Raw genomic sequence first — 27,963 nt, forward strand, 5'->3', positions numbered from 1 at the left:
AAACAGGAATAGGCGGAAGCCAAATTTATTTTGCCTATCCTTTATCCTATCAAACCAGACTAAATACACACATAATGGCAATTTTTTTTTTTTTTTTTTTACAACTCAGGGTGAATAAATGATGCCAAATATGTAATTTAGTTGTGAAATATTCCTTTAAGTCCCTATATAAATCCAGTTTTAAAGTAGATGGCCAGTCTAAAAGCCTGTGGTGGCACTGTGTTTGGGGTGAACCCTGCCAATGCTGCAGAGTGATGCTGTCTTTGGTGTTTGCAGGTGTGTGTGTGTGTGTGTGTGTGTGTGTGTTTGAGAGGGATGAGGTGTGGTAATATACAGGACTGCACATGCACCTGGTTTCTTGTTAGTTGTGTGTGTGTGTGTGTGTGTGTGTGTGTGTGTGTGTGTGCGCGCGCATGTGTGTCTATGTGCGAGTGTGTCTGCAAGCACGGTCGTTGGTATTCAGATGTATTCTGTGTTCTGTCAAGGGAGAAGTTGAATCCTGCCTCTCACCTTCTGCTCTCTCACCTGTTAAGCTGCCAGCAGTTGCCGCCACATGGCTGTTTTCCATCAGCCTGCAGCCATCTTTAGCAAGAAGAGAGGAGAAGTGGCAAACAGAAAGAGAGAGAGAGAGGGAGAAAAGAACAAATCATGGAAGGTGGAGAGAGAAAGAAGAGGAGAGAGACAGGGACCGAGCTAGAGAGAGAATGGAGGAGATAATGAGAAAAACTCGGCGAGCTCCAAGCTTTTGTCTACGCTCCGCCGGTGCGTCCTTCCTTGCCCCTTTCTGAACCAAACCCTCGGTCCCGCCTCCAAAACCGTCCTCCCCATCGGGGCTGGATATGGTAATGCAATCACCACAAACACTGTCTCCATCTGTCTGGCCTAAATTGAACAGGCTCACAGCTGCTCCCAGGAGTTTGGGGCCGTAAAACAGAACGGGAGAGTTGGAACAGAGTGCTTATCCTCTCTGTCTGCTCGCGATCTGGGCTAGGTCTCCGTGGTGTAAGGTGCCTTCCTCTCTTCTGTCAGTGCTCTTGCCTTTACTTCCCCTCCCGCATCCGGCTAATGGCTCGGGCGGCCTCCTGCATATTGCTTTTACCCGTCCTTCGTCTCTTCAGATAACTACAGTTCAGAAGAGACGGGCGAGGAAGGCAAGGAAGTGGCTCCACTGTAATTTCATTGAGATGTTCTCCGGCTAACTGAGCCTGTCTAGTGGCCGCTGAGGGTTTTAGCATTCAATCAGAGTAGGGACACTTAAAGCCTCGGAGCATGACCAGGCCTTTTAATTAACTCTAGGCCCTTATTGGCAGGGTCACTCTGCCACGGCGGTGCGGCTCGACAGCGGGAGAGATTCTCTCGTCGAGGTGAGGCGGCCAACCTGCCGTTGCTAGCTAATGATGAGTTTGCTTCATCTGTTTCTGGGTGATTTCACTTCAGACTGAAATGGAAGCCACTTCCTAGTCACCGGCTCTCAAAGGGTCTTGAATCTGAGAGGAGGGGTCCTTATTTTACACTGCAAAAACATCTATCCATCTTCGGAAGTTCTTTTGTCTCAGTACAAATAAGTTGAATCAGGGTAGAATTAGGGAGATCAGCTCTCTAACATCAAGAATATGACATTTAATTGAAGAAAATTCTGGAAAATGAAGTGATTAGCATCTCTAACAAATGGGGCTAACCAATCCCGCTGGCATCATTTGTGACATTTAAAAAAATAAAAGACAGATTTTATCACTGAATATGACACTAAATGACTGAATGAAGATGGAGAAGATTTTGCAGTTGCACCCTGTAATCATCAAAATTGTTCAAGTGTTTGCGTGTGCATGAATGCGCCAAATCCCCGCCACGCACACATATGTGCCACTTGGCATACACACAAGAAACAAAGACATACTCGAAAACACCTAGGAATTCTGAAGCCCCTTCATAAAAAAAATAAGACTGACTCCGAGTGTGATCAGATTTGACGTGGATGATAAATGATATGCTGGGCAGCCATGTGAAGCGAGGCCCGTAACTTTCTGCAATATTTCAGATTTTACACAACGGGCTCTTCCCATCATATCAACTCACTGACATCAAATCCACCTTGAAATGAACTGCGGGCCCCCAGTGGCAACTTGGGGCTGCTCTGAATGCAATTTGACAGAATACGCTCCGAGTGCATCAGCGGGTTTATCATTCATTTCACAGAACTTCTTTAATTTCAACACACACCAGTTGCAGTTTGTTTGACTTCACTTGACCAGAACAAGTCGCTGTCATTGATTTTACTCACTCAGAACGCGTCGGCACTTTGTTGGAAACGTGTTGAAAACCAGCAAATTAAGCGAATTTCTCATAGACTCAGGCAATTCTTACAGCCCCAATCAATTCAAATGCTTTACGGTGCCATAACCATCAGTGAACTATGCACTTCTTCACAGTAGCTGAGAAAACACCTGGCTTTTCTGCACAACCTATTGAACCTGCAGCATTGTTTTATTGTTTATTGTGAAGGCACTGCTGACTCTGCCTGGCCCTGAATGTGACTGTTTCAGGCCAAAGCTGTTGCTTTTCCTGGCGTATTGTGCTGTATAAAAATATGGATAATCCTGGTAGCTTAGGTTCAATTTCTGGTCCCTGCAGCCATGCAGGTCTGCTGAGTGGGCCCTTTTCCATTTCTGCTGCGGTGCAGGTATTCACTGAGGTTGAAACATTGGCCTTAATGTAGCTTTAGCTATTCTTTTTTCTTACAAAAGGAGGTTAGGTGCCTTGACTAAAAACTTTGGGTTTCACGTGGCCTCCACTCCATTATTTATGCATGTGCATGCATATGTGAGTGTGCACTGCAAGTCATTTAGTCTCACACTCTGTTTTAAAATCTTGTTTTTCTTAAACAAGAAAAAAAAATCTGCAAGTGGGATGAGATAATGGCACTTGTTTCCAATGCTAATCAGCTTGCTAACAGAATGTTTTGAATTGAGTGTCGTTCTCTTGATACTAGCAGGCTGATCTGCCTTATTCTGCCTTGTTTCAGCGTATTTATGCCCAGGAAATGTTCCTGAAGCAGTGAGCAATGAAACATTTAACAGTGAATATGAGACATGTTAAGATGGAGATTTTTTGCAGCATGTGACGCATGTTTGAGCAAATGTAGACTTTCATGAGCACTGCCTGTACGTCTGTGGGTGTCTCCGCTGTTGCAGGAGAAAACATGCACCAGAAGCCATGCTAGCATCTGGTTTACAAGGGAGGAAATCTAGTGAGAAGCATAACATCCACTTGCATCTCCCAGATAGACTCTCTGGTGCACTGATCTGTTCTGATTGCAGCATGCAGAGAGCCAGACTATCACCCAGCAGGGGTGAGGAGTCCACATGCCTTTCAGTACCACTCACTGAGCCTGGCATCCTACTCTGTTACAGGGAAACTGCCCTGTCATCTGCAGCACTGTGCCCTGGCTGGCTGATTGAACGGCTGGGTAAAAATCATCAAGGGCAGTGTGACTAAGGATTAGGGCCCATCTCTATATTCCCTGTCCTCTGCTCATAACCTCCAGTTGCAGTGAGAGAGAAGGTAAAAAAGAGTAAGAGACAGAGAAGCTCGAGAAACAGCCTTTTCTCAAGGTCTTACTGTCTCTCCTCTCTGTCTATCGATCTTCATCACCTTTCTCCCACTTCCCGTCACTCATTTTTAAGTTAAAAGGCACACAGACACTCTGGATACGATTATAAGAGCTTGGTTGCCTGAGAAGAGAGACGCACTGAGTGCCGCGCGGCGCAAAATTCACATCTCACTGTGAAATCCAAAGCCTTATGGGATACGAAGGCTTGATAAAGAGGTGTGAAGAAATTAGCTCCTATTACAGAGTAAGAGAGCGGGAGACAGAGCGCGGGATGGGACTGGGTTCTCTAAAATGAAACATGAAATTGTGAAGCATTTCAGGGCAAGAGGAGGATGACAGGAATAGACTGTTGGGATGAGATGAATCACTTGAAGTAGCTGGCTAACCCTTCACTCATAATAAAAGTGATCATCATTGGTGCGGGGCCTCAGAGAGCGGCAGAGCAACAGCAGCAAACACCACACCAGATGTCAAACAGCTTTTCACTCATTTTCCCAGGCTTTTAACAGGCTCAAAACATACGGGTCGCATCCATTAGTGTGATAGACTGAATTCCTTTGAATCCTCCCCTTCGCTCTGGTCTCTTGGCATTATGCAAAGCAACTCACTAGGATGAACTTTCTAAGTAGATTTCACGTAATCTGGACATTGTCAGGCTTTCTGAAGCCGGGTTTGGCTGTAGCTATAACCACAAACCCGCAGTCTAGCTCCCGATTGTGTCACACTGCATGTATGTGTGTGTGTGTGTGTGCATGGGTGTGCGCACGTTTGTGTGTGAAAATGTGGTTGTGGCTGCTGCACGGTTATTTCAGCTCGTTTGCCTGTGGTTTCCCACATTTGGGGTTTGGTTACTGTCGGTTCACCACAGCGCTCGCTCTGTCTCACACACTCTCTGTCTGTCTCTGCCTTTCTGTCAGTCTGCCACCAGCGCCACTTATGAAAAAAAAAAAAAAAAAAAAAACCTTTTGCTGGAGTGTGAAGGTGTTGAAGATTAATGATATGTGTAGTGTTTCAGCACCACGGACAGCGCTGATTGACTGGCGCTCGCCTCGTTAGCCCCGAAAAGGAAACACCTGCACGAGTTTGGAGAGCGTGCCAAACAGTTGTCCCACTTTTCCTTTTCCCCTCAAAGTGTTTAATCCTTCGGAAAATGTGCTAATAAAGATTTTTTTTTTCTTTTAACGGCGAAAAAGAAGTCCGTCACCTGACATTGCACCACAGAAGGCTTCTCTTCCCCACAGTCCGTGAGCCACCTGTTACACTTCCTCGTTGTTTAGTCAGAGCTCATTTGGACACATCCAGCACCGAGCATCGCTGAAATCCTGAAAGGGCGCGTTACTGTACTCGCATCTCTGAATGAGGCCTCCAGGAAGGTAGTATGCAAAACAAAAAGCAACAAAAGCACTCATTACCGACATCTATGGCAGACTGAGAGACGCTGTGAACGGGAGAATATGAATATTAACCCCAGAGGAGGGCAATCCAACCAGTGAAATGTAGAAAGACGAGCTCAGTCTTCCATATGTTGGACCTGAAGCTACAGCACCTTTACATTTAAATAGATAGTTTATGTTTTATGTGAAGCCAAATGAGATCACACAATGTCGATTAATCCTATTGACAAAACTCCCTGCAGTCCAAAGCTGCACTGGCGCACATTTGACCCTTAGTGATGTGTTTTACATCTGCCACTCTTCACTATTCCTACTGGAACTTTATAATTGAAATTATGCTTAATTATGACAATATACCTCATCTGGTGATTCCCTGAATTTCTCTCTGTTTTTGCCCTGCTGTTATTCTCTGCTCGTGAAGATTGAAAGCGACCTGGAAGAGTGCATTTTTTTTTTTTTTTTTTTTTTAGCAGCATATAATTTGCTGCCACAACAGGGAGACAAATACAGAATTCACAATGAAGTGGAAAAATAGAATGAAAAATGACTTTTTCTTAACTCTCCTAACTCTCAGTCAATGCTGGTTTAACAATAAGTGTCAAATAATTGTGAATTTTGAAGATATTTTTCTGTGTTCATGCTGAAAAAGAAGGCGTAAATAAATATTTCTACCAGTAACAGTCACATTTAAGAACAGTCACACCCTGAACCGTAAGGTAAAATAAGAGATGATACAGAGACAAGATGATCCAACTCTCATTTCGTGTATTTGAGTCACACTGGTTCAACAATTGCTGACCCTGAACCGTAAGAGAAAGTCTTGAATGCATCACTGAAATGGAAAAACTCTATACCGACCTACAAATGCCTACAAATTGTATGTATGTACAGATTACACCTGCTTGTGCCCCGTAGTTACAGTCAAGTAAATACTGGGGCCGCTTTTCACATGCCACGATTCCTCCCAACAATTGATGCTAAATTGCTACTTTTCAGATGAACAAATCAGGAGAAAAGTGATTTTGCTCGAGCCCTGCTATGTTTCAGCTAACCGCTGTCACTCGGTAAAAAAAAAAATATAAATAAATAAATAAAAAGCAAAGGAAGTGCAAGCCGTTTTCGTACCATTTCATATCATCTTCCTGTATTCGAGTATCTTTCATAAAATTGTTTTCCTCTAACCGACTTTCCATTGGTGTGCGCTTTTCAAAGAAGACGGGATTCAACAGGAAACACATCAAATCAGGGAGGCAAGAGGCTCTCAAAACGCTGTTTCTTTGTGGCTTTAATGGCCGCGCATTTGGGCCACATCTCTCCGTCACTCGGTTTGCCGAGCGCTGTCATGCACTCTGCAGGGCCTTGTCAATCTCAAGTTACTGAGTTCCAGTCCTTCACTGATTTCTGCCCCAGATTTCATCCCAAAGACGCTGATTCTGTTTCACAAAGTATCATTAAAGCCTTCAGTTTTCTGTTTTTTTGTTTAATCTTTCTCTTTCACTCCATGTCTGTCTCATTGGCTCTTTGGCTCTTGCTGTTTCTTTGCCTCTCTGTCTCCACACTGCGTTATCAGTCAGTCTCTTCTAGCTGATGGTTTATCAGCATCCTAGAAGCCACGCCAAGACAGCAGTCATTTTGATTGTGCAGTAAAAGTCTGATGAGTGCAGAGCTGGGTGTACGGGAGGGCAAAAAGCAGCCGGCGCTAGCAGGCAGTTAAGAAACTCATTACGTTACAGCACATTATAGGCCCGCGCGGCACAAAATAGCCTCACGATAATAACTTTACCCACACTGCCAGTTTTGCCGGCTTTCACCCTCGTGTGTGTGACACCTGTGAGGTAGCTGTGTGTGCGTTTGTGTGTTTGCGCGCTTAATCTGTGCAATTCTGCCTCGCATATCCTCGGCTTAATACCGTCCATTCACTGTGTAGTGCTGATAGTATAGCCTAGCCTCCAGCTAAAGCAAGCCTGCAATGTAGCGCCTGTTTAGTGCAGGTATAAATGATGGGATTTTCATAAAGAGGATAGAACACATTGTGGATTAGTTTTATTACACAGACAGACGCTGTTGATTTCTGATATGGTTTCACATTTTCTGGCAACGTGTTAACTGTTGTGGATATTGTTGAATTAATGCCATCCTCTTTTTCCCCTCCCGCTCCCTCTCCGCCGTCCCCTTCCCCGCCTGTCTCTCTGTCTAAAGCAACAGTATAGCAGCATCTGCAGTGTGTGCCTTCAACCTGAGTGCCATCACCCAGGCCTTTAACGGGCCCTTCCGCTCCCAGGAGAACCCTCGCTCCACCTGGCTTCCCACTCCAAACCCCATCCACAACTTCCAGGTAGGCTTTAACCCCAGCTCACCTTAGAGTTTGAACTCAAATAACCCCAGCAAGGCTCGGTTAACCCCACCCAACCCCATCCTGGCAGGTCTAACACCACTCAGCTCTTGGGCTAGCACCCACAGAATGTTTACGTGTAGCGAACACAATGGCGTTTTGCCAGTTTATTCACTCTACAAAAAATCCAGATGCAGTAAACGTTTGTTATTTCACGAGCAAAGCACCACAACTTCTCTATAGAAAATATGTAGCGCACCTTATTAAGACGTGACTTGTCATGGCCTTCATCAGATACAAGATTGATTTGTTGCCTATTTCACAAGCATTGATTATAAAAATGAATGTAGCAACGGTAAAAGCTGTGTAATTTTTCGCTTTTGTTAAAAGTGCCCACATTTTCTTTTTAAACACACTCAACTCTGTTTATGTTCAGACGTTTCCATCAAAACACATCGTTTGTGCCCTTGAGGTCTCCATCACACTCATGGCGTGCTGCAAGACCGTGAGGCACAAACAATATGTGGACGAGGGCTTCTCAGCGTGCACTCGAGCTCCACTCGTGGTCACAATCTTCTTCGGGTACCCTTAAAGACAGAAAAGTGTCCTGCCTACAACTCCTTTCCCAACTTATAGGCACTATAAAATCAATCTCTCATCTCTAAGTCTTTTCAAAAGAGCAAATCCAAAAGAGGTGTCGCTTCATATTTACTCTTCCACAGTGAATTGTTGGTCTTTTCGCAATCACTTCATAGGTTTGTCAGCCTGAAAAAGTTGCAATTATTAAAAATAGAATGGAAATTGAAACGACCGAGCCTGAGACGGTGTATTGATTCAATCAATGCAACAACGACCGGGTGTGTTAAGTACTTTTCATTGTTTGTCTCCTCCCTAATGCGCACTGAGGTAACATGCACATAAAGACTCTTTCCTTCTGTCTTCCTTTCTTTCTTTCTTTCTTTCTTTCTTTTTTCTTTCATACCCCTTCTGTCCTTTTCACACCGTCTCTGTGCTCGGCCCTCCCTCCTCTTCCCCTCCAGTGTGGTACCATCGAGGACGAGGGTCCCAACGAAGGTCTGACCGAGCGCAGCCTGCAGGACGCCCAGCGGCTCTACCTGATGAACGACGTGGTCCAGCCGGTGTCTGTGGACCCGCTGGTCATGCAGGACGACGTGCGCTTCTCCAACCTGGTGGTGGACATCGTGCAGGGCATGGACACACTCTATCATGTCATGTACATCGGCACAGGTCAGCAGAAAGAGGAGGCTGCAAGCTAGTGACAGATGAATCCAGTGTGTTTGTGTGATGAATTCGGAGAAGCTTTGAGGAGGTGGCACACTGTGGAAACTATCTTGATGTAGCAGTAACACTCCAGTGAGCAACCTACTGTCTTGCCAAGGATGAGATGAAAGTTTAATGATCCCTGTGTGAAAATTGCTCTGTTACCAACTGCAAATTGTAAAATATGAAGAAAACCTGAATACAAACAAGAATAGATCAAACGAGGGTTGTATAAACACACACAACCCGAACATAAGTGCAAACGTAAGGGAAGAGGCATTCATCCCCGGATTAATCCTTGGACATTCATCCTAGGATGCTTGTTTTGTGGTGTCTTCATGCACTGCAAAAATCTCAATTTGTCTCATATTCAGTGTTCATTTTTATTTATTTATTTTTAAACACAAGAAAAAAATTCTAACAGTGAGATGAACTAATCCCGCTAATGCCAAATTCTGGACGCGAGTTGATTACCATTGGTAATAAATAAGATTATTTCAGCCTGCAGGCAGATTTTTTTTTTTTTTTTTAGAAAAAAATAGATTTTACTTGGAATTTAAGACTAAATTGCTTGTTAAGGTGTTTTTGTTTTTTTCAGTGTATATTCATAAAATAGAGCCAGCAGACTAACAGAAGTCAGTTGTTTAAAGCGAGCAGACCTGCAGCTCAGTTTGTTTACAGTACATCTGCCACATGTCCGCTACACCTACTTATTTAGGTCTGTGTGTGGATTTGATGAATCAATTTTTTCATAAAGCACTAATCTCTCTTCTCACTTTCTTTTTTTTTTGTCTCTCATCCAATCAGAATATGGCACCATCCTGAAGGCGCTGGCTACAACCAATAAGAGCCTGCAGGGCTGCTACCTGGAGGAGATGGAGCTCCTCCCACTTGGCGTGCGCGAGCCAATCCTGAGCCTGCAGATCCTGCACAGTGACAGGTCGCTGTTTGTGGGACTCAACAACCGAGTCCTGAAGATCCCCCTTGAGCGCTGCTCCACCTACAAAACTGAGATGTGAGTACTGTGCATCATCCGGCCTGGTGGAAAATCTCCTCTGATTGATGTGTGACTTCTTGAGCACGGTGATGATTCACGCTCAGGGACCGCAGCCCTCGCTTTCCGGAAGAAGCCGCCCCGCAGTATGCACTGTCCATATTTTATTGTTCGTTTTATGCCTTCTGGCAATAGATTCGTTTGATCCTGGTTGGTCCTCCATTGAAAGTAATTATCTGTCCTCGACTAGGATTAATATGTCTGGAGGACCTCGCCTATAATCATTAAAGTCCTTATGGAACCAGACAAATGACTCGGGTGGTATCTGCTGGCTAGAGGAAATTTGTTGTGCTGTTTTTTCTGTAATGAAGCCTTGCATAATATAGAGCAAGCGCTGCTCTGGCTGTTGTTTGTGTCTGAATCAGAGGATAAACAAGAAATGTGTGTGAGGCTATCGTGTACGGTGCTGGAGAAGTTTCTCTGCAGGCACATTTGTGTGTCTGTTAGAAAGAGCTACAAAGAAAGAGAGAGAGAGAGAGGGAGGAGAGAGTCCTTTTGCTCCACCATCTCCAGCTTCAGTGTTATTCATGTGAAAATCCCCGTCTCGAGGGTGAGGGAGGGTAGAAAAGCTCACTGGCTGTTTGTCCAACCTTCTGCATCTCATCAGTGCTCTCAATCAGCCGCCTCTGCTGGGCACCACAGTCCTTCAAAGTCAACCTCATTTTAGCATACAAATGGCTTGATGCTTTGTTCACTCTGTGAGCTGTGTGTGTGTGTGTCTGCGCGCGCGTGTGTGTGTGTGTGTGTGCGCGTATGAAGGGCAATCTACCCTGTTTGTGTGATTTGTGTGTGGGTTGATGCTTGCGAGAGTTCTCATATGCACACTGCTTGATGAGTCAGCTTGCTATTTCTCCTAACTCCTGTTCTTGAACACTCACACACACACACACACACAAACACACACACACATTTATAAAGAGCACACAAGCCAGGTGGGGAAGTCAGTGTGCACAAAAAGCTGTGGGTGAGGAGTGTGTGTATGAGAGACAGAGAAAGTGAGACAGAGAAGGAAGAGGGAGAAAGGGCGAGTAAAATAGCGATACCGAGAGAAAGAGGAATCGGAGGCAGGTAGCGGAAGCCAGCCCGTCCTATTTAAAACACGGCGGGGCGGAACGATAAGACGAGTGGGCTCCAAGGGCATGAGGAAAAGGAGGGGGGGGCGCGCTGTCCTTAATCCAGTCAGTGATATCTGCCCGCCTCTCTGACTCGCTCACTCTACAGTCCTGTCAAACACACAGCCAAAAGCAAACCGAGCCGCAGAATACGACAGATGTCAACCTGTCGGCCTGCGTGACATCTGAGCTCCACCTGAGGGACCGAGGCAGCTGGAAAGGGCAGATAGGTGACACCGATTCAGGGGATTAAACAGTAAAAGGAGGCGGTGTCGGGAAGTTAATGTTCGCTTAAAAACTGCATGTATGGAAGACTGATTGGGCAAAACAATGTCTTGCAGAATGCTTGTCAAGACAACCTCTAATTACCCCACAAAAATCTCCATATTAACAAGTCATTTAGTCTCATATTCAGACTTGACATCTCTTTTTTTTTCTTCAAACAAGTAGAAAAGGGTGGGATTAGATAATCCCACTCATTCCTAATGTGAATCAGCTTGTTTTTTTTCAATCAAATGTCTTTTTATATATATATATATATATATATATATATATATATATATATAAATTGGGCTAATCTGCCTTATTCTGCCCTGTTTCAACATATTCATATTTAGTCAAAGTGCATTGAGTACAAGTGGGAATATCTCAACCCATCAGGCAGATTTTTAAACTTGAATATGAGACTAAATGACCTGTAAAACAGTGATTGTTTTGCATTACATCTTAACATAATTTAAGGATACACTGTGCACTGGAAAAATTAACTAAATATAGGAAATAAATGCTTGTTTTGAGAAGATACAGGCTAGAATTAAGTGATAAGTTTCTCATATTTGGATAGTTAATTTTGGCAGGGATTGTGCACAGTTGTTACTGGGTGGTCTTGAAGCAAGTTGTCACAGCTAAAAAGAGTCGTAAAAGAGACAAGGTGGTCTCAAACAGTGTCTCTGACAGTAATTTAGCTTGATGTGCATGTAAAAAATAACTAACTTTAAGATTTACTAAGTAAGAAAAAAGGCAAGGATTCTTAAAATAATCTTAATAGTCCAATCTGCTCTTGAATAGCATATTATTCTCAAAACAAGATCCAAAAGACTTTATTGCTAGAGATAAGATTGCAAGTTAGATCAGGAGTCAGCACTGTGTGGAGTTGATCACATGGTATGTAAGCACAAACATCATTAAAGGCTGTAGACACTAATTACAGCCTCATGTCAATCACTTTCTCAATAACATAACATAGCATTTTAACATGCATGAACCAAGCGTGGGTGCTTACGTGTGATCAGCATGAAGAAATGTCAATATAAGCAACATCACTGGCTGAAGTGCTTGAGGATGTGATGACGAAAGTGCAAAAGTGCCCTTTCAACATGTATTTTTTATTCAGTGTGAAGAGGTAAGAAACAGCTGTGTTGAAAAATGCTTTCCATCACTGTTTTTGCCCCACTGTTGCTTCAAAACATGCTTTTATACCGTGTTCACAGGCAACAAATGGTTGTGTTGACAAGTGTTTTCGCACAAAAATAGACAAAAAATGTTGAGTCGTATTTTGCAAGGCCGCTTTGGCCCCATCGACTTTCAACATGCATGACGCTGAAGGAGGCACAGGCGGGGGAAGGCGAAGTCGAGCAGATCCCAGTGAAGATGAACAAAACGAACAAACAAATGCACAACACACATGCACACTCACGCTGCATTGTGCTTCTCCACCACTTCATTGTGCAGCAAAGTCATTGTGCTGGAGCGGAAGCCAGCGTTAAAACTTTGTCGACTAACTAACTTTCTCTTTGTGTGTCTCTGTTTCCCTCCGTCGCTCTCTGTCTCTGAGTGGCTGCCACTCATACCACGTAAAGCAGACCCACCTGGCGTCCTGCTGTGGGCCTGAATACACTCCCTACATTATGCTGCATCTGACCAAGCCATTGTCCTCATCTCCCCTGCGTTGTGTGTGGCCTTTCCCATTCACACACTGATAATAGATGAACATTTTCAGATGGCTTACAGTGGCTCATCTGCTGCCATTCATGCTCCTTTTCACCGCCTGCTTCCTCTGCCTCCTCTTTCTCTTTCTCTCTCTCTCTATCACACACACACACACACACACACACACAAATAGAGGTGTTTGCAGCATCTTACAGTGGCAGAGAGGAGTTGAGGCATGATTTATGTAAAACTTGGAACGTACCTATTTTGTTGCATGGAAAAAGTCCAGCTGTGCATAGAATGGATGGACTGTCTGTACTTGAATGTCTGAGTTTCTCTGTGATTGAAAGAAGTTATTCTGTCTTTTTATTTTTTCTTCATATTGTTTGACGTTGACAGCATCGCTCATCATTTTTATTTTGTTTCATTTTGTGAAAAAGAGATTTATTGAGATAATAAATGTCTTGTTCGTTCTTTGCACAATCATTTTCAGATTTAAACATACTGAATACTGACAAAAAAACATATTGCTATTGTCAGTTTAAAAAAATAAATAAATAAAACAATATGGCAAACAAGATCTGACGATGAATTAATCCCACTTGTTTCCAACGCTGATTAACTTGTTTCCAGTATTTGCTTGAATCAACACTCATTTTCTTGATACCAGTCGGATGATCTGCCTTATTCTCACCTTGTTTCAACATATTCATACTTGTTCTCAGAAAAATATCCCAAAACAGGCGAAATTGCACCGGAAACCAGTGGGATTATCTCGTGTGACTAAATAACTTGGTGAGATGGAGATGCAGCACAGACCGCACAGAAAACATGCACGTGCTTCGTGGGAATGGTAAAAATGATTGTGCTAGAGGTTCAGCCGCAAACCCAATTAAGTTAAAGTGCTTTAATGTTCATTGTTTTGTTGTTATTGATCCACATTGGCGAGCCTCGCAACTGTGAGAGTGGAAGCGCCTCTATATCATCATATCTGACTGTAGAGATTTTTTTTGTTCTTTTTTGGAAGGCTGTGCAGCCTTTTAGTAATACCCTTGTAGACAAATGCTGCAGCCTCTGTGTCAGTATGTGTGTGTGCGTGTGTGTGTGTGTGTGTGTGTGTGTGTGTGTGTGTGTGTGTGCATGCGTGTGTGTTTGTCCTCTATTTGCAATAATTATATTTGACCTCAACAATTGGCACCTCTGGCGAACAGCACCACACCGCCCTCCACCCACCCACCTCTCTCTCTCTCTCTCTCTCCCTCTCCTTCTCCCTCTGTAAGTAAAGTGATTTATTTTGGCTGCAGCAATGTGCTCGGTTAGCTGTGACGTTACATCCATCAGGCCCTTTTTTTACTGAGGGATGGTAGTCCACCCTGCCAAAGAGAGGATGAAACTACTGTTGGGAGTGCGTGCAATCACTCAAAAACAGTAGCATGCCCCTATAGGATGCAGCACTTACCCCCTACCATGGGCCAACTTCTAAAGTGAGTGCACTACTTTTCTGGATTGGTTTACTCATTTGTCAAACCGAAGGTGTCAGGCCGGGAAAAATGTCTTGACGCAGAATTTTAAATGATCACCGCAGTATTTCTTCCTTTCAGCACTGCTGTGTTTTGGTGGCCGGTTATGATCGCAGTGACAGTGAGGTGAAGGTGAAGAAAGGAGCAAGAAAATGGAAGAAAATTCAGACCGAGAGGTGCAGGACAAAATCCCTGCAAAAGCTCCTCACCCTCAAGTCATTTAGTCTCTTATTCAGTCTTCAAGGACCTCGTCAGTGGTTTTTAAAGCTCATTTACCACAGTCTACCAATATTTTACACTGCATTAAACCATTTTGCAAATCATGTGGGTGCAAAGATTTCACAACATATAATCTAATATAAAATCCCTACATTTTCACCCACCTTATAATGGTCTGCTTCTGTCACAAACAAAGTCATCACCTTTCTTAAACCAGAAAAGCAAACACTTCCCCAGGGATTATTTGCAGTGGAAAAATGGTTTCACTCCACCTAGTTTTCAGTAAATGAAACACAACAGTGCTGCTGCTTTTAGGAAAACTGATGTGGACGACTTTATTATTGGTGTGAAGAAAGTTTGAAGCCTCTGATTGATCATTTTCAAACCGTAGTTGAATCAGTGGAAACCAATGGTTGGATAAAAGGTAGTTCTAAAATATGACTGCTTGCTTTTGGTTAATTTTAGCAGAAACATGAGGTTTACACATTTTGTGGATATTAGACAAAGCATGCAAAATCACTGGGGTGGTCCCTTACAATATAGTTTTTCTTAAGTGAAAAACATCTGCCAATGAAATGAGATAATCCCACTTGTTTCCAGTGCAGTTTGACTTTCTTTTCTTAAACAAGTCAGAATGAGTCAGATCAGCCCACAAGTGTCAAGATAATGACACTTGATTTAAGAAATTTCTGGAAACAACTTGATTAGCGATGGAAACAAGTGGGATTTTCTCAGCCCACCAGCAGATTTTTTTTTTCTCTTGTTTGAAGCAATACAAGATTTTGACATTGAACATGAGCCTATGAGTTACTTTTGAGGGTAGACTTTCTTTGCAGTGAAGATGAAGTAAAATGTGATGAGGCTAAGAATTAAGTTGAGGAGGATGAAATGGAGCGAATCGTATTTTCTACAGCGGCCCACCTCCTGTCGCGAAACCGCAGCTCATACGTCTGCTTACATAAGCATTACGTTTTATTACACTACGTGTGATTGTCCGGCTGGTGATAATTATATTTGTGCCTGAGGGTTTCAGTTGAATTGGCTGTGTGTGTGTGTGTGTGTGTGTGTGGGCGTGTGCATGGATGAGTGTGTGCTGTGTGTGTGCGTGTATATGTGATTAACGATTAACTGGCAGCAGTCATAAGGCGGAGGCAGCAGATCCCTGCCTGCAGCAGGAGTTTAAAACAACATCAGGAAACCACTAAGTGGCTGTCCAGGAAAACCACTGACCATTAACACTCTCACACGGTCTGCGTGTGTGTGTGCAGGCTTCCTCATGGATACCAGCATATGCAACGTGTTGCCGTAAAACTTTCACCCCAGCATCAGTCCCTATAGGACCCCTATACTGCATGATGGCTTGTCTGGATTTCCCTGTCTCTGTCTGTGTGAGGGGGAGCTTACAGGCCTTTCCTGAGCAAACCCAATTTACCGTCTGCTGCGGCTGCCAGCCTGTCAGCAGGCCTCTAGAGCAAACTGCCGCTAAGCCTGTATGACCAATCAGAGGAACACTTCACCGGCCAAGGACTGAGAGAGAGAAAGAGAGAGGGAGGGAGGGAGGGAGAGACAGAGGAGCAGGGAAAACGGTGTTCACAGAGTGGTGATATTTATTACCAGCACAGAACGCTATTACTTTTATTACAGGCTTTGTTCTGGATGAAGCCCAGCGTAGTCGTTTTGCTCTCTCTCCCTGTCTCTTTTTCTTTATTTCTTTTCTCACCCCGCCTCCCGTCCTTTCCCTATTCTCTCAAGCCTGATTTGGGCAGGCAGTACGTCTTAACCCGATCCGCCACCTTTCAAATCCCCAGATGCTGACAAAGTCAAACTGCTGTGCTCCCGTTTCGGGAAGGTTGTAAAAGAGCAAGTGGCTACGAGTCGCGAGGTGACAGCACACCGTGCCGCTCCCAACTTCCCCTCCGCCTCTGTTCCCTTTTGTCTTCTTGTCTCCTGCTATCTCCATCCCCATTTGTTTCCCTGCATCTCGGCATCTCGTTCTCTCGTCGTATCTCCCCCTCCCTCTGTCTCGTCGTCGATCTGCCATCTATCATCTTGCCTGTTCGTATCGCCGTGTTTTCCGGGTCCCTCTCATTCTCTCCGTTGTGTAGCCTGTCCGCCTCTCCCACGCCTTTGTTTCCTTGTGACGATGCAGCTTCACTCTCCTACAGTTAATACACCAGTGGCTGGAACTCATGCACTACAGCAGGCATTTTTTTTTTTTTTTTTTGGGCAGGCTGCCATCTCCGGTATCTTAGGTTCTTTGGATCCAGTGCCATCAGTCATCGGCCTTGCTCCAACTGGGCCTAATTGGATGTATTAACGTGGAGTGCTAGCAGGAGTTATCGGGGTTTCAGATTCATCTCGAGCAGCCTTCCTAAATGGCCAGCAGAGCCGAGCATAGCAGCAGAAAATCCCCTGAGAGGCTCGTCTCCCCTGGAGAGAGGACAGGGAGCTGGAGCCTGTCACCGCTGCTCTCCTGAGAGTCGCTGTACAAGTGACATGTGGAGAGACGGAGCGAGGCTGGCATATGCAGACATCTGTTTAACTGTGTCAGACCTTCCCAACACCCCTCCGCCGACGAGCTCTCAGGGTGTCAGCAATATCGCTAATAACGACCGCGGTTTCAATCCATAATTTATTACTTCAGTTGATCATATTTGCAATTACACACTGATGGCAAGTCGTTAAAGCGAGGTGAACTATTGTTTTTATGTCTAGTTGTTAAAGGGCCTGTAATAAAAGGAGACAGTGGTTTTTACAGCGTTCACAATCCATTTAAAATGCCAATTACTCCCTCACAGAGAAGATCCGGCAGATTTATCCTCTGATGCCGGTCGTCCAGACATATTGTTTTATGGGCTGGTGGGTTTTGCTGTTCGCTCTCTTTAAAATTTAACAGGCCATGTTCTGTGGCTTCTCGATTTTGATATAGTGTGCCACCGGGCACGCAGGCTGTTGAATTAAATATCAGCCAGTGCCCTGCTGAGTGTCAAAACTGTACTCTCTTCCTCTCGCTCGCTCTCACTCTTTTTGCCACACGTGCTATCACACACACACACACACACACACACACACAAAGACATACCCTCATAGTGTAGACAAGCAAACACACATGCATGCATTCACACACACATCCAGTTCAGATGCCACACGCTCCTGCCTATCCGCAGACTCAGCCTCCTGTCCCGGCCCGCATCCCTCTGCACCGTCTATTAGAGAAAGTAGCTTTTCTATTCCCATCACACCGCTCTCTCCAGCACAGCCCTCTCTCCACCTCCACTGCCTCTCTAATTGACTTTTACAGCGGACCTGTTTTAAAAAACGGTGAGCCGTCAGAACGGGGGAAAGCACAGGGAGCATTTGGCCGGTGTTTTATGCAGCTGCAGAAAGGTCATAGTGGTAGCTAAATGCCTTGGCACGCCCTCTTTTTTTTTTTTTTTTTTTTTTTTTTTCTCCTGCACTAGTAAATCCTCGCTTATTAAATGGCCTCTTCCGAGAGAGAAAATACCCTCTGCTTGAGCTTGACTCCAAGCCTGGATTGAAAGAGGTGTCGATACCCTCGCCGGGATCGGAAGCAGATGGAACTCTTGGCTTACCTCGTGTTTTAGACGTGCCAGTGATTGGGCCATTTTGGATATCGTAATATCGTGATATGACATAGATGTTGTCTTTTCCTGGTTTAAATGTAGCGTTACAGTAAAAGGAGGCAAGTTTCTGAATTTATTAGACTGTTCTATCATTTTCCTCTACCTGCTTGGTCATCGTATCCACATTATTAATGGCTGGCTATCACAAATCTGTAATGTGTAAATGAAATGTAAGCACCAGCAGTAGTCATCTCTACAATATGCGTGACGCTGTCAATATTGAATTCACTGCAGTTTGCAAACATCTCGTTCTCCATCTGGACTCTGATTAACTCCTTTGTTTCCGCATCTGTCCAGTTCAACTTTTTCTGCCAGTCCCTCATCAAGATTATTCTGTGTACAGTGATTTATTTTTTTCTCCCCTAGATGTGGTCTTTACCAAAGCCAATGAGACAAAGCTGTTCTGGAACGGAAGCCTGTGCTCTTTGGTCTAAAGCCCACATCGCCCCAAACCCACACTTCCTCTGGACCCTCTCCCCGAAAAGCAGAGCAAACGCTGCTCTGCTTGAATGGAAGTCAGTGGAGGAGATGCCTTACTGTGCTGTCAGTGAACTATATTTTTGAAGACAGAGTTTGTTAAATAATAAATTGTCTGCATTTCCGCTCATATTCGACATGCTTCATGTAGTTGACATGACAACTGTTGAAAACGGTGCAGAACACCATACGTCATCATAGTCAGCCCAAATCTGAAGAAGACACTGAGTCTGTTTATCGGAGCATATCTCAATCAGGTCTTCTGTGTTTTTACAAGGCACGGCTCGCACAGAATAACCTCATTACCAATCTTCACACACTTCGACGACAGAGCCTCCTGTTGTGTGTGCTTGACTCGGTGATGTGAAAGCATGTTCCCACGTGGCTATTTTGAGAAATTACCGATAATGTCACCGCTGCTGGAGCGTCAAGCCAAAGATTTGCCGGCATTTTGACACCGGCCGCCGCTCACACATGACTGTTATGGCAGCGAATTACAAAACGAAAGCTGCACACGTGAAAGTGGCTTTCTGTATGTCTCATATATTTCATGTCTATCTGTTGTGTGTTTTCTATAAAGCACCGTCCTCTCCCCTGCCATCAGCCTGCCAGCAGTGAAAAGCCGGCACATTTTTCTGGTGTAAAGAGCTCACCACTTGTACGCTCAGGTCCAGCAGTGGTCCTCCACTTTTCATCAGCCAGCATATTTCTCCAGCTATAATTAATGTAAACAGGGCAAAGCCAGGACTAAATGGATCTCTCCATCAGGTCAGAGGCCGTCCAGCCTGCCTCTTGGCACACTTAACCCACTGGCTAATTGCTGCTCAAATTCCTCCACCTCTCCCCTTCATATTATTCCCTCCTTGAAATATGCTCTTATTAATTGTTCCACTCAGCTGATTTCTGTAATGGTGTGTGTCAATGGTGAGTGTGTCGGTAAACAATGCATCCGGGCGGGTTTGTTTATGAGTTTGTTTGTGTGTGTGTGTGTGTGTGTGTGTGTATGTATATGAGGCGAGCGAGCCAAACGAGAACACGGCGGCGCTGATGACGAGGCAAAGTCGGGCGCCAAGACAAGTGCTGTGTTATCACAGGCACAATATGGCTGACCTTGAGCCAAAATAGCAACGTGCTCCTCCCTCCCGCCTTTAAAACTGGCTATGTTTGCTGAACTGTAAATTTGGGAGCAGCCCCATTATGATTATTGTTTCATCTGCGCTGGGGATTGCGTCCAGCGTCGTGTGGGTAGCGCCGCGACTTAATTAAAATGACACACGAGAAGGTTAGCTGTGAATGTGCTGCGCTTGACGGCGTTTTGCCGGAAGAGCTGCCCTCCCAGCGGTGCCACAGATCACCAGAGAACATGGCCTCGTTCTCCGTTCCCCCTCCCCTCCTCTTTCCCTTTTCGTCTCGGGGTCACCTCTGATGTGCTGGCTAAGCAGTAATGTCTGTATTAGATCTAAGCAGACCTCGGGTTCACCGCTGTGACCCAGACCTGGCACAGATTGCTGTATCAACACTTGGAGATTCCTCAACCTCCAGGCTAAAACAGTACAGGGTTCCTCAAATAAACCATGGAGGTCTTAGCCAGGAGGGAAGAAAACAGCTCTCTCTCTCTCTCTCTCTCTCTCTCTAGTCTCAGCTGAACGCAAAGACGGGAGGAGAGGAGGAAGAGAGGCCACGGCAAGGGAAAGTAGAGACGCAAGTGGGAAGAAGAGAGGAAAGATGAAGGCAGAGGGGAGGGGAAGCAGGAGGAGGAAGAGATGAAGGGACAAAGGAGGGATGTGGAGGAGACGGAAGGGAGGGAGGCAGAGACAGAAGGAGAACTGAAGCCGAGTCGTTCAGAGAAAGGAGTAATTCGGTTGATGTCTTTATCCTGTATTCCTGAGGCATCCAGATCAGCTCTGGCGGCTTAGCCTCGTCATTAACAGCTTTAGATTTAATTAGCCATCATTAAGCCTGTGTTTTACTGGGGGAGCTTACAAATATTTAATCACTGTTTGGTTGCTGCACCATGTATGGAGCCGCTGGTCCGGGAGCTGAGGGGGGGAGAGGGAGAGGCAGAGAGGTGCTGGATGATGAAGTCAGATTTGGTACCTGTAAATGCCGTTCTCAGAGGCTCTTGCTTCCTTAATGTCATGTGTTTTCTGTTGAAATAGGTTATTAAGGTGGGAATTAACACAAAGAGGCATCTTTCAAACGTGTAAACAAATGGCTGTTCGGTTAGGGAGAGAAAAACAGTCCTATTTGATGGTTGAAATACTTGCCTCGTGGCTCAGCATGATGTCACCACTGAAGATGCACTGTTTTCCAGAATATGTAAATAATAGGATTACTATGAAAAAAAAAAAAAAAAAAAAACAGACACAAAAATAATAAACACTGGCAGTCATTATTAAATTGGTGCATGTTCTGGCATGGAAAATGATCTAGCAAGTTGAAAAAGTCCTTTTTCATGTCATTGTCAGTCAATTTTAATGAGGCAAACATAAAGGTATTTGTATAATGTAATTTACTTTCTAGTGTCATAGTGTGACACCAGTGAGTTGTCAGCTCTCAGCTTTACTCTCTTAACTGACCCAAATATCTTCTCCTCACTCTCTCTATCTACCACCTCCCTCCTCTCTCCTGCCCCCTGTAGGCTGTGTTTGGAGGCAAGAGACCCCTACTGCGGCTGGGACTCCCGGCAGCGCCGCTGCACCACACTGGAGGACAGCTCCAACATGAGCCAGTGGAGGCAGAATATCACCGTGTGCCCGGTAAGAGCCAGAGTGTCTGCAGAGTGCAGACCTGTGCATCTGTGGGTCCCCTGGGCAGCCGGCAATAAAGACACAGCGACACTTTGTGACACCTCTCCTCATGGGGCCCTTTAGCCTCAGGCTCGCCTCTGATGTTGTCTGTCCCCTGTCAAAGTTTTTGGCATTGCCCATGACTATCTTCACTCATAGAATAAGATGGACAGGACAGGACAGGATAGGATAGGACAGGACAGGACAGGACAGGACAGGATAGGATAGGATAGGATAGGATAGGATAGGAGAGAAGAACTGAGAAGAGAACTGAGTTGGATTGTGTTGAATTGGATTGTATTGACCTGAATAGAAGTATATTGAACTGAAGTGAATTTCTGGCTCTGTGGCATACATCTCCATACTTATAATCCTCTGAAAATTCTTTTCACCCACTTAGAAGGAAAAGTCCCCTCTGGCAAAGCAAATCCTATGCTCTGAAATGCATAAAAGCACACAGCATTTACTAACACAGACTGTGTGAAGGGTATGAAAGTATCTCCAGTTTCATGTTTGGCACCGAGCTCTGACTCTTAATTATGACGGCATGATTGATTTCCAGCTGCGGAACCAGACCACCAATGGTGGTTTTGGACCCTGGGCTCCATGGCAACCCTGCAACAATGACGATGGTGTCGACGGCGTCAGTTCCTGTTTGTGTCGCTCCAGGTCATGTGACAGCCCCGCCCCCCGCTGTGGGGGGAAGAACTGTGAGGGTCCCACCATCGAAGTCTCCAACTGTTCCAGGTAGAGAAACAAATAATAAATAAATGCAGAAATACATAGATAACAATAATCAGCAGCATCATTAGAGTAATAATAATGATAATGTTGATAGCATTATAGGTGTGTAGTAGTTTTTAAAATGATGACAAGATGACTAACTGCTTTAAGTGACTAAAGGGGCCAAACTTATACTATAAGACTAATAACAAACGATGAGTTGTCCTGTCACAATGCAAGTAATGTGATATAAAAAATATAATTATGTTAATGAAGAATTTATGCCACAATTGTCAATTTCTCAGTACTGCAAAGCTAATATTTAGCAAACTGAGCATGTCATATGGTAAACGAGCTTGCTTCTGATCAAGCAAGTTGCTAACATTATTTTTACCCTTTGCTAATGTAGCAGCAATGCCCTGATTGACTTTGAAGCATTCACCTCAGGGTACAATTTGCGTGCCGACAGAACAAGAGAAGGATCATGAACGGGAGGAATTTGATTAAAAAATGTAGGTGACATCCTGGTTCTCCTTGTGAGGCGTCTCTGCCTGCGTCTGCGGGGGAATTGGGCAATCAGTGTTACTCAGAGCAGCGCCGGTGCAAAGAGCTTAGGCACCTTTATCCCACTGGATAGCTATACCAGATTTAATCCTAGGTGTCGAAATTAAATTGTGCTTTTGCAGGAAGTGGCAATCATGAGGAGTGCTACCCAGGAACAAAACACTTAAGCAAATTGAAAGAATGTTTCCCAGTCAAATTGAGCTCCCTCTGTGTGTGTTTGCGCTCTTGTTTCCAGAATCTCAAATTAGAGCAGTGATTACAGATATCTTGAGAAAGTGAGGACAAGATGTCTTTTATTCCCTTTGTTTTAGAGTTCGCCAGTTGATAGAATATTGCTTCAAGCACCAATTAACAATTATGCCTGGCAGTTATACGTGTTTTGGATCTTTTTGGTTTCTGATACTTTTCATCTGCCTGTTGCCGTAGAAATGGAGGCTGGACACCCTGGTCGTCATGGGGACAGTGCAGCACGACATGTGGTACAGGTTTCGAGCTGCGCCAGCGTTCCTGCAACAACCCCTCCCCACGACATGGCGGCCGTGTGTGTGTGGGGCCAAGCAGAGATGAGAGGTAGGAAAAGCAGAGGCGCCAATGAAGTAACCTTGATCCTGTGAAGCCTGACATAGCCTCTGCTCAACATTTAGTCCTGTAATCAGTGTTAAAATCTTGTTTTTCCTCAAACAAGTGAACAAATCTGTGAGTGGGATAAGATAATCCCAATTCTTTCAGCCTGTTCCCAGAATTTTCTTGAATCATGTGTCATTTTCTTGGTAGTAGTGGGCTGATCTGCCTTATTCTGCCTTAATTCAACATATTTATACTTGCTCCAGAAATTCCAGGAATGACTGCAGTGGAATCAAATGGGGTTATCTCGTCCCACTGTCAGTTTTCTTTCACTTTGTTGAAGAAAAAACAGAGGTTTACATGTAATATGAGTCTAAATAAGTTGTTGAGGTGGATACTTTTCGCAGTGCACGCTAGAAATGCTTGCAAGCAAGGTATTGTAAATTGCGTTTTATAAATGTGGCATTAAGCATTCAGCACCATAGTGGCGCTAAACGATGCCTTATAGTTCAAGTTCACGTTCAAGTATATTTATAGCCCTTAATCACTGTTTACAGTTTCAAAGGGCTTTACTGGCCCACAGTTTATAGAAAACATATTGTTACCCCCTGACCTGAACTCTTACACCCCATTTATACTCAGCCACTTCATGCATCTTGAGCTGATCAGATCGCTATCGGATAGCTAAAAGGCCAAGGGTAAATCCATCCTGAGAGACTTCATTTATCCTGTCTTAGGCTGTGTTCACACACAGTGTTTTTTTTTTTTTTCAGCTGCTGCCAGCTATATTTACATGTGATCCTGTGGGAAGCAGCTGCTAAAAGCCCAGATGCCCAGAATCTGTTTCTGAAACAAGTTTTCAGAAAGTAGTCCATGATTTCAACTACACTTGTACAACATATGTCTCAACATGTGTCTCAAGCCACTTTGAGAGATAGTTTCAACAATCTGATTTGTATTCATCCTGTTTGTACCACGAATATAATCACACCAGCCTTTTTTGTGTGGATATACGATATATAACTAGATATAACCTGATATATTCTTTTATCGGCTGACCAATCATGACAACAATACTGCGTACTGAACTATGTCACAGCTGCTGTGTGTGAGCTGTTTTTTTTTTTTTTTAATATCAGGTCAAAAAGCTGTCTTTGCATTGCTTATTTCCCTCAGAAAAGAGAGCAGCAGTTGAGATAAACATCGCCTTAATTTCTATGATATCAATAATCCCCCTCCTTCCCCTCCCTCAGGTTCTGCAATGAGGGGGTGTCCTGCCCTCAGCCCATCTTCTGGTCCCCCTGGGGCTCCTGGACCAAGTGCAGCACCGAGTGTGGCGGAGGTGTTCACTCCAGGGTCCGAACCTGTGAGAATGGCAACAGCTGCCCAGGATGTGCACTGGTAAGGAACACGCATACACATGAAGAGAAGCACAGGTACACACACCATGCACCGCGTACCCCAACCCTGTTCTCCACCTCGATGATACCTGTAAATCTTGTCTCATCCCTGAGTGAAGAGCTTGTCGACCTTCCATATGCCTCCATTCCCTCCTAAAAGCAGAGGTTTAATTAGTTTAATGGCAACATATAATTAATGTCCTCTGAAGCTGCATCCCTCCTGGTGAAGAGACATTAGGTTGTTGTGGCTTTGTCAAGACTTATTAATCTATGGGTGTTGATCCTCTGTGTGTTGGAGCAGAACACGAACCCCCTAATAAACTGGAGGCATTTTTATTGAGGCAAGCAGGTGAGGACTGCAGAGATAAGAAAGAGCCACAGGTTTTATTTTATCTCATGACCCCGCATGGCTCATCTGGGGGAGTGGGTCCAGCGGCAGCATGTCCAACGTAAGCCGGTTGTTTACAAAGACGTCTGCAAAATGTCAGATAAATCAATGACGTCAAAAGAAAATGCCACATTTATCTTTGTTTTGTGCAGAAAAATGCAGAATACTTTTTCGGGGCCGTGTGATATATGACAGCGGTTTGCAAAGTGAGTTTTAGAGTCCACAAGAGGGTTGCACAGTTCCACCAGAAAAATGAGGAATTGTTTAATTTCTCTATAATTAAATGAAATAGAAATAATCTCAATCAGAGAATTTGGGAGAATGACATTGTCATCAGTCATTGTCACCACTCTATTCACATCCATGCAGTGCATACAGTCATACAATGTAATTTTTTATGAAATATTATATTGTATTATATTGATAATTTATTATTAGCATTAATGCAAAATCCACTGCCACAAAAGGTTGCCCATATTGGAGTTCCCTAGGTCCCAGATCAAATGTTATGAATCTGAAGTCCTCCCACCTTCCCATGCAGGAGTACAAGGCCTGTAACCTGGAGGCGTGTCCAGAGGTGAAGAGGAACACCCCTTGGACCCCCTGGATGCCCGTCAACGTTACACAGGGCGGGGCCCGTCAAGAGCAGAGGATGCGCTACATGTGCCGCGCCCACCTGGCCGATCCTCATGAGCTGCAGATCGGACGGAGAAAGGTGGAGACGCGCTTCTGTCCCAACGACGGCACAGCAGCCTGCGAGACTGACAGTGAGTTGATCAGCTGAACTGACAGCTGCAATCGGCTGGTTCTCAGTGCATCACTAAAGAAGACACTAATTCGATATTAACTGTTCCTGAATCAGTTAGCTGTCAGAGGGGCAAATGGAAAATAAACGCTCTCACAAATCAATAGCAAAGTCTGGATGTGTTTTGCAAAGTGTGTTGCAAAGAGTTCTGCATGTTCGATGCCCTGCTTGCTAGTGCAAGAGTAGTAAGAAATATAAGTGGAAAGGTTGATGAAGAGAACAGTGTTACCTATGACTCTTTTCATGCATTCAGAGGTCCAACTAGATTCTTTCAACTGGAAACAAAATAAAGTTCATGCACAAAGTGACTGTTCATAGTGAATGGAAACACAATTTATCAATTAAAGTTTCAGATGCAGTTTCTGATACTTATGGAGAGCCACCGGACTTGTACTCTGTAATGGATGTGTCTTAAATCATAGTACATTAGCTCATCAGAAACATATTTAAGTAAAAGAAAAATTACTGAGTTAAAAAAAAATATCCAGAAAAGTACAAAGTGCAAAAAACAATACCCACTGATGGTGGTGTGAGTACAATAAATGTAACTAGAACTGGCTAAATTTTCTAAATTTTCCTTAAATGTGCTCGCCTGTTGAGCCAAAAGCTTGGCCATGTGCTGAACCGCCTCTCTCTTTGTTACGCCGATCATAGTTGGTGATTTCTTTGATATGTTGCCAGGTGTTTGCGAGGCAGTTGCTATGGTATTTGGGGGTGATTGCTGCAGGGTTTGCTAGGGTGTTCTGGGTTGTTGCCAGGGCATTTCTGTGCAGTTGCTATGGGGTTCCAGATGGTTGCTAAGGCATCTGGGGGTGTCACTATGCTGTTGCTAGGGCGTTGCTAGGTGGTTGCTAAGATGTTCCCGATGGTTGCTATGACATTGGTAAGCAGTTACTATGGTGTTCTGGGTGTTTGCTAGGGCATCACTGTGGTGTTGTAATGGTTGCTAGGGTGTTGGTAGGGCGTTGCTCTGGTCTTGTGGGTGGTTGCAAAGATGTCGCTAGCTGGATGCTATGGTATTTGGGGGTGATTGCTGCAGGGTTTGCTAGGGTGTTCTGGGTTGTTGCCAGGGCATTTCTGTGCAGTTGCTATGGGGTTCCAGATGGTTGCTAAGGCATCTGGGGGTGTCACTATGCTGTTGCTAGGGCGTTGCTAGGTGGTTGCTAAGATGTTCCCGATGGTTGCTATGATGTTGGTAAGCAGTTACTATGGTGTTCTGGGTGTTTGCTAGTGGTGTTGTAATGGTTGCTAGGGTGTTGGTAGGGCGTTGCTCTGGTCTTGTGGGTGGTTGCAAAGACGTCGCTAGCTGGTTGCTATGGAATTTAGGGTGGTTGCTTGGGAGTTGCTGGGGTGTTTGGAGTGGTTGCTAGGCACTTGTTAAGGTGACTGGTGGGATGTAGCGGCAGCAGTGCTGGGGGCCACCGAGGCAGAAAAGGAGGGATGCAGAGCTGCTGGGTTTCTCTGTGTCAGTGAGAGGCGACTCTTCTGAACATTCTGCCATAATCACACTTAAACTGCAATTGCAAAAAAATCAGAAAATTGGATTGCTTAAAAAACTGATATCCCACTTCTGCTCAACGAGATGCAAAAGACGCCAAAACTGCAGGTGGACTTGCGTGCCGAAATTTGGTGGAATAACAATCATACAAGAGAATAAGATGTGTTTGTCTAAAGGCAAGCGTGTAATTACTTACATCCACCATTTCTGTATCAGGACTAAAATCTGAGATTGGTGTTTATGCACATTTATGCATACTCTCACACACACCACACCACACCTGTATAAACACAGTGAGAAGGAAGCCCCATGCTTAAATTTCTCCCAGCAGGCCTGTGACATGTTGAAAGGGCCCTCCTGCTAGACCTGTTAGCTCCCCTACATGCTGTTAGTGACAGGGTCACAGTCCAGCACTCCCCTCTGGCACTGTGTGTGTGTGTGTATGAGAGAGAGAGAGAGAGAGTGAGAGAGAGAGATAGGCTATCCCAGGTCACGATTCAGTGCTCTGCACCAGCGGCTTTTCCATGCCCCCCTCCCACTTCTGAATCGATTACCTGTCTGCCCCTGTCAGCCACCTGGGGGTCCACATCGACTCTGACAAACTGATGAAACACCCACAGGGGGGAATTGTGTGGTGAATGAGAGAGAGAGCAAAAGAGA

General features: G+C 44.6%; 1 protein-coding gene across 1 annotated transcript in view; it reads left to right on the forward strand.

Moving 5' to 3' along the window:
- Window positions 1-27,963, forward strand: part of sema5ba (sema domain, seven thrombospondin repeats (type 1 and type 1-like), transmembrane domain (TM) and short cytoplasmic domain, (semaphorin) 5Ba) — a 161,296-nt gene that overhangs the window by 119,230 nt on the left and 14,103 nt on the right. Inside the window, 8 exon segments of the mRNA XM_030080367.1 lie at window positions 7,204-7,339; window positions 8,377-8,584; window positions 9,425-9,632; window positions 21,214-21,331; window positions 21,924-22,108; window positions 23,075-23,218; window positions 24,466-24,613; window positions 25,542-25,767. Of these exon segments, the coding sequence (XP_029936227.1) occupies window positions 7,204-7,339; window positions 8,377-8,584; window positions 9,425-9,632; window positions 21,214-21,331; window positions 21,924-22,108; window positions 23,075-23,218; window positions 24,466-24,613; window positions 25,542-25,767 (1,373 nt within the window).

Source organism: Myripristis murdjan, chromosome 21, assembly GCF_902150065.1.
Source record: "Myripristis murdjan chromosome 21, fMyrMur1.1, whole genome shotgun sequence".
Classification (NCBI taxonomy): domain Eukaryota; kingdom Metazoa; phylum Chordata; class Actinopteri; order Holocentriformes; family Holocentridae; genus Myripristis; species Myripristis murdjan.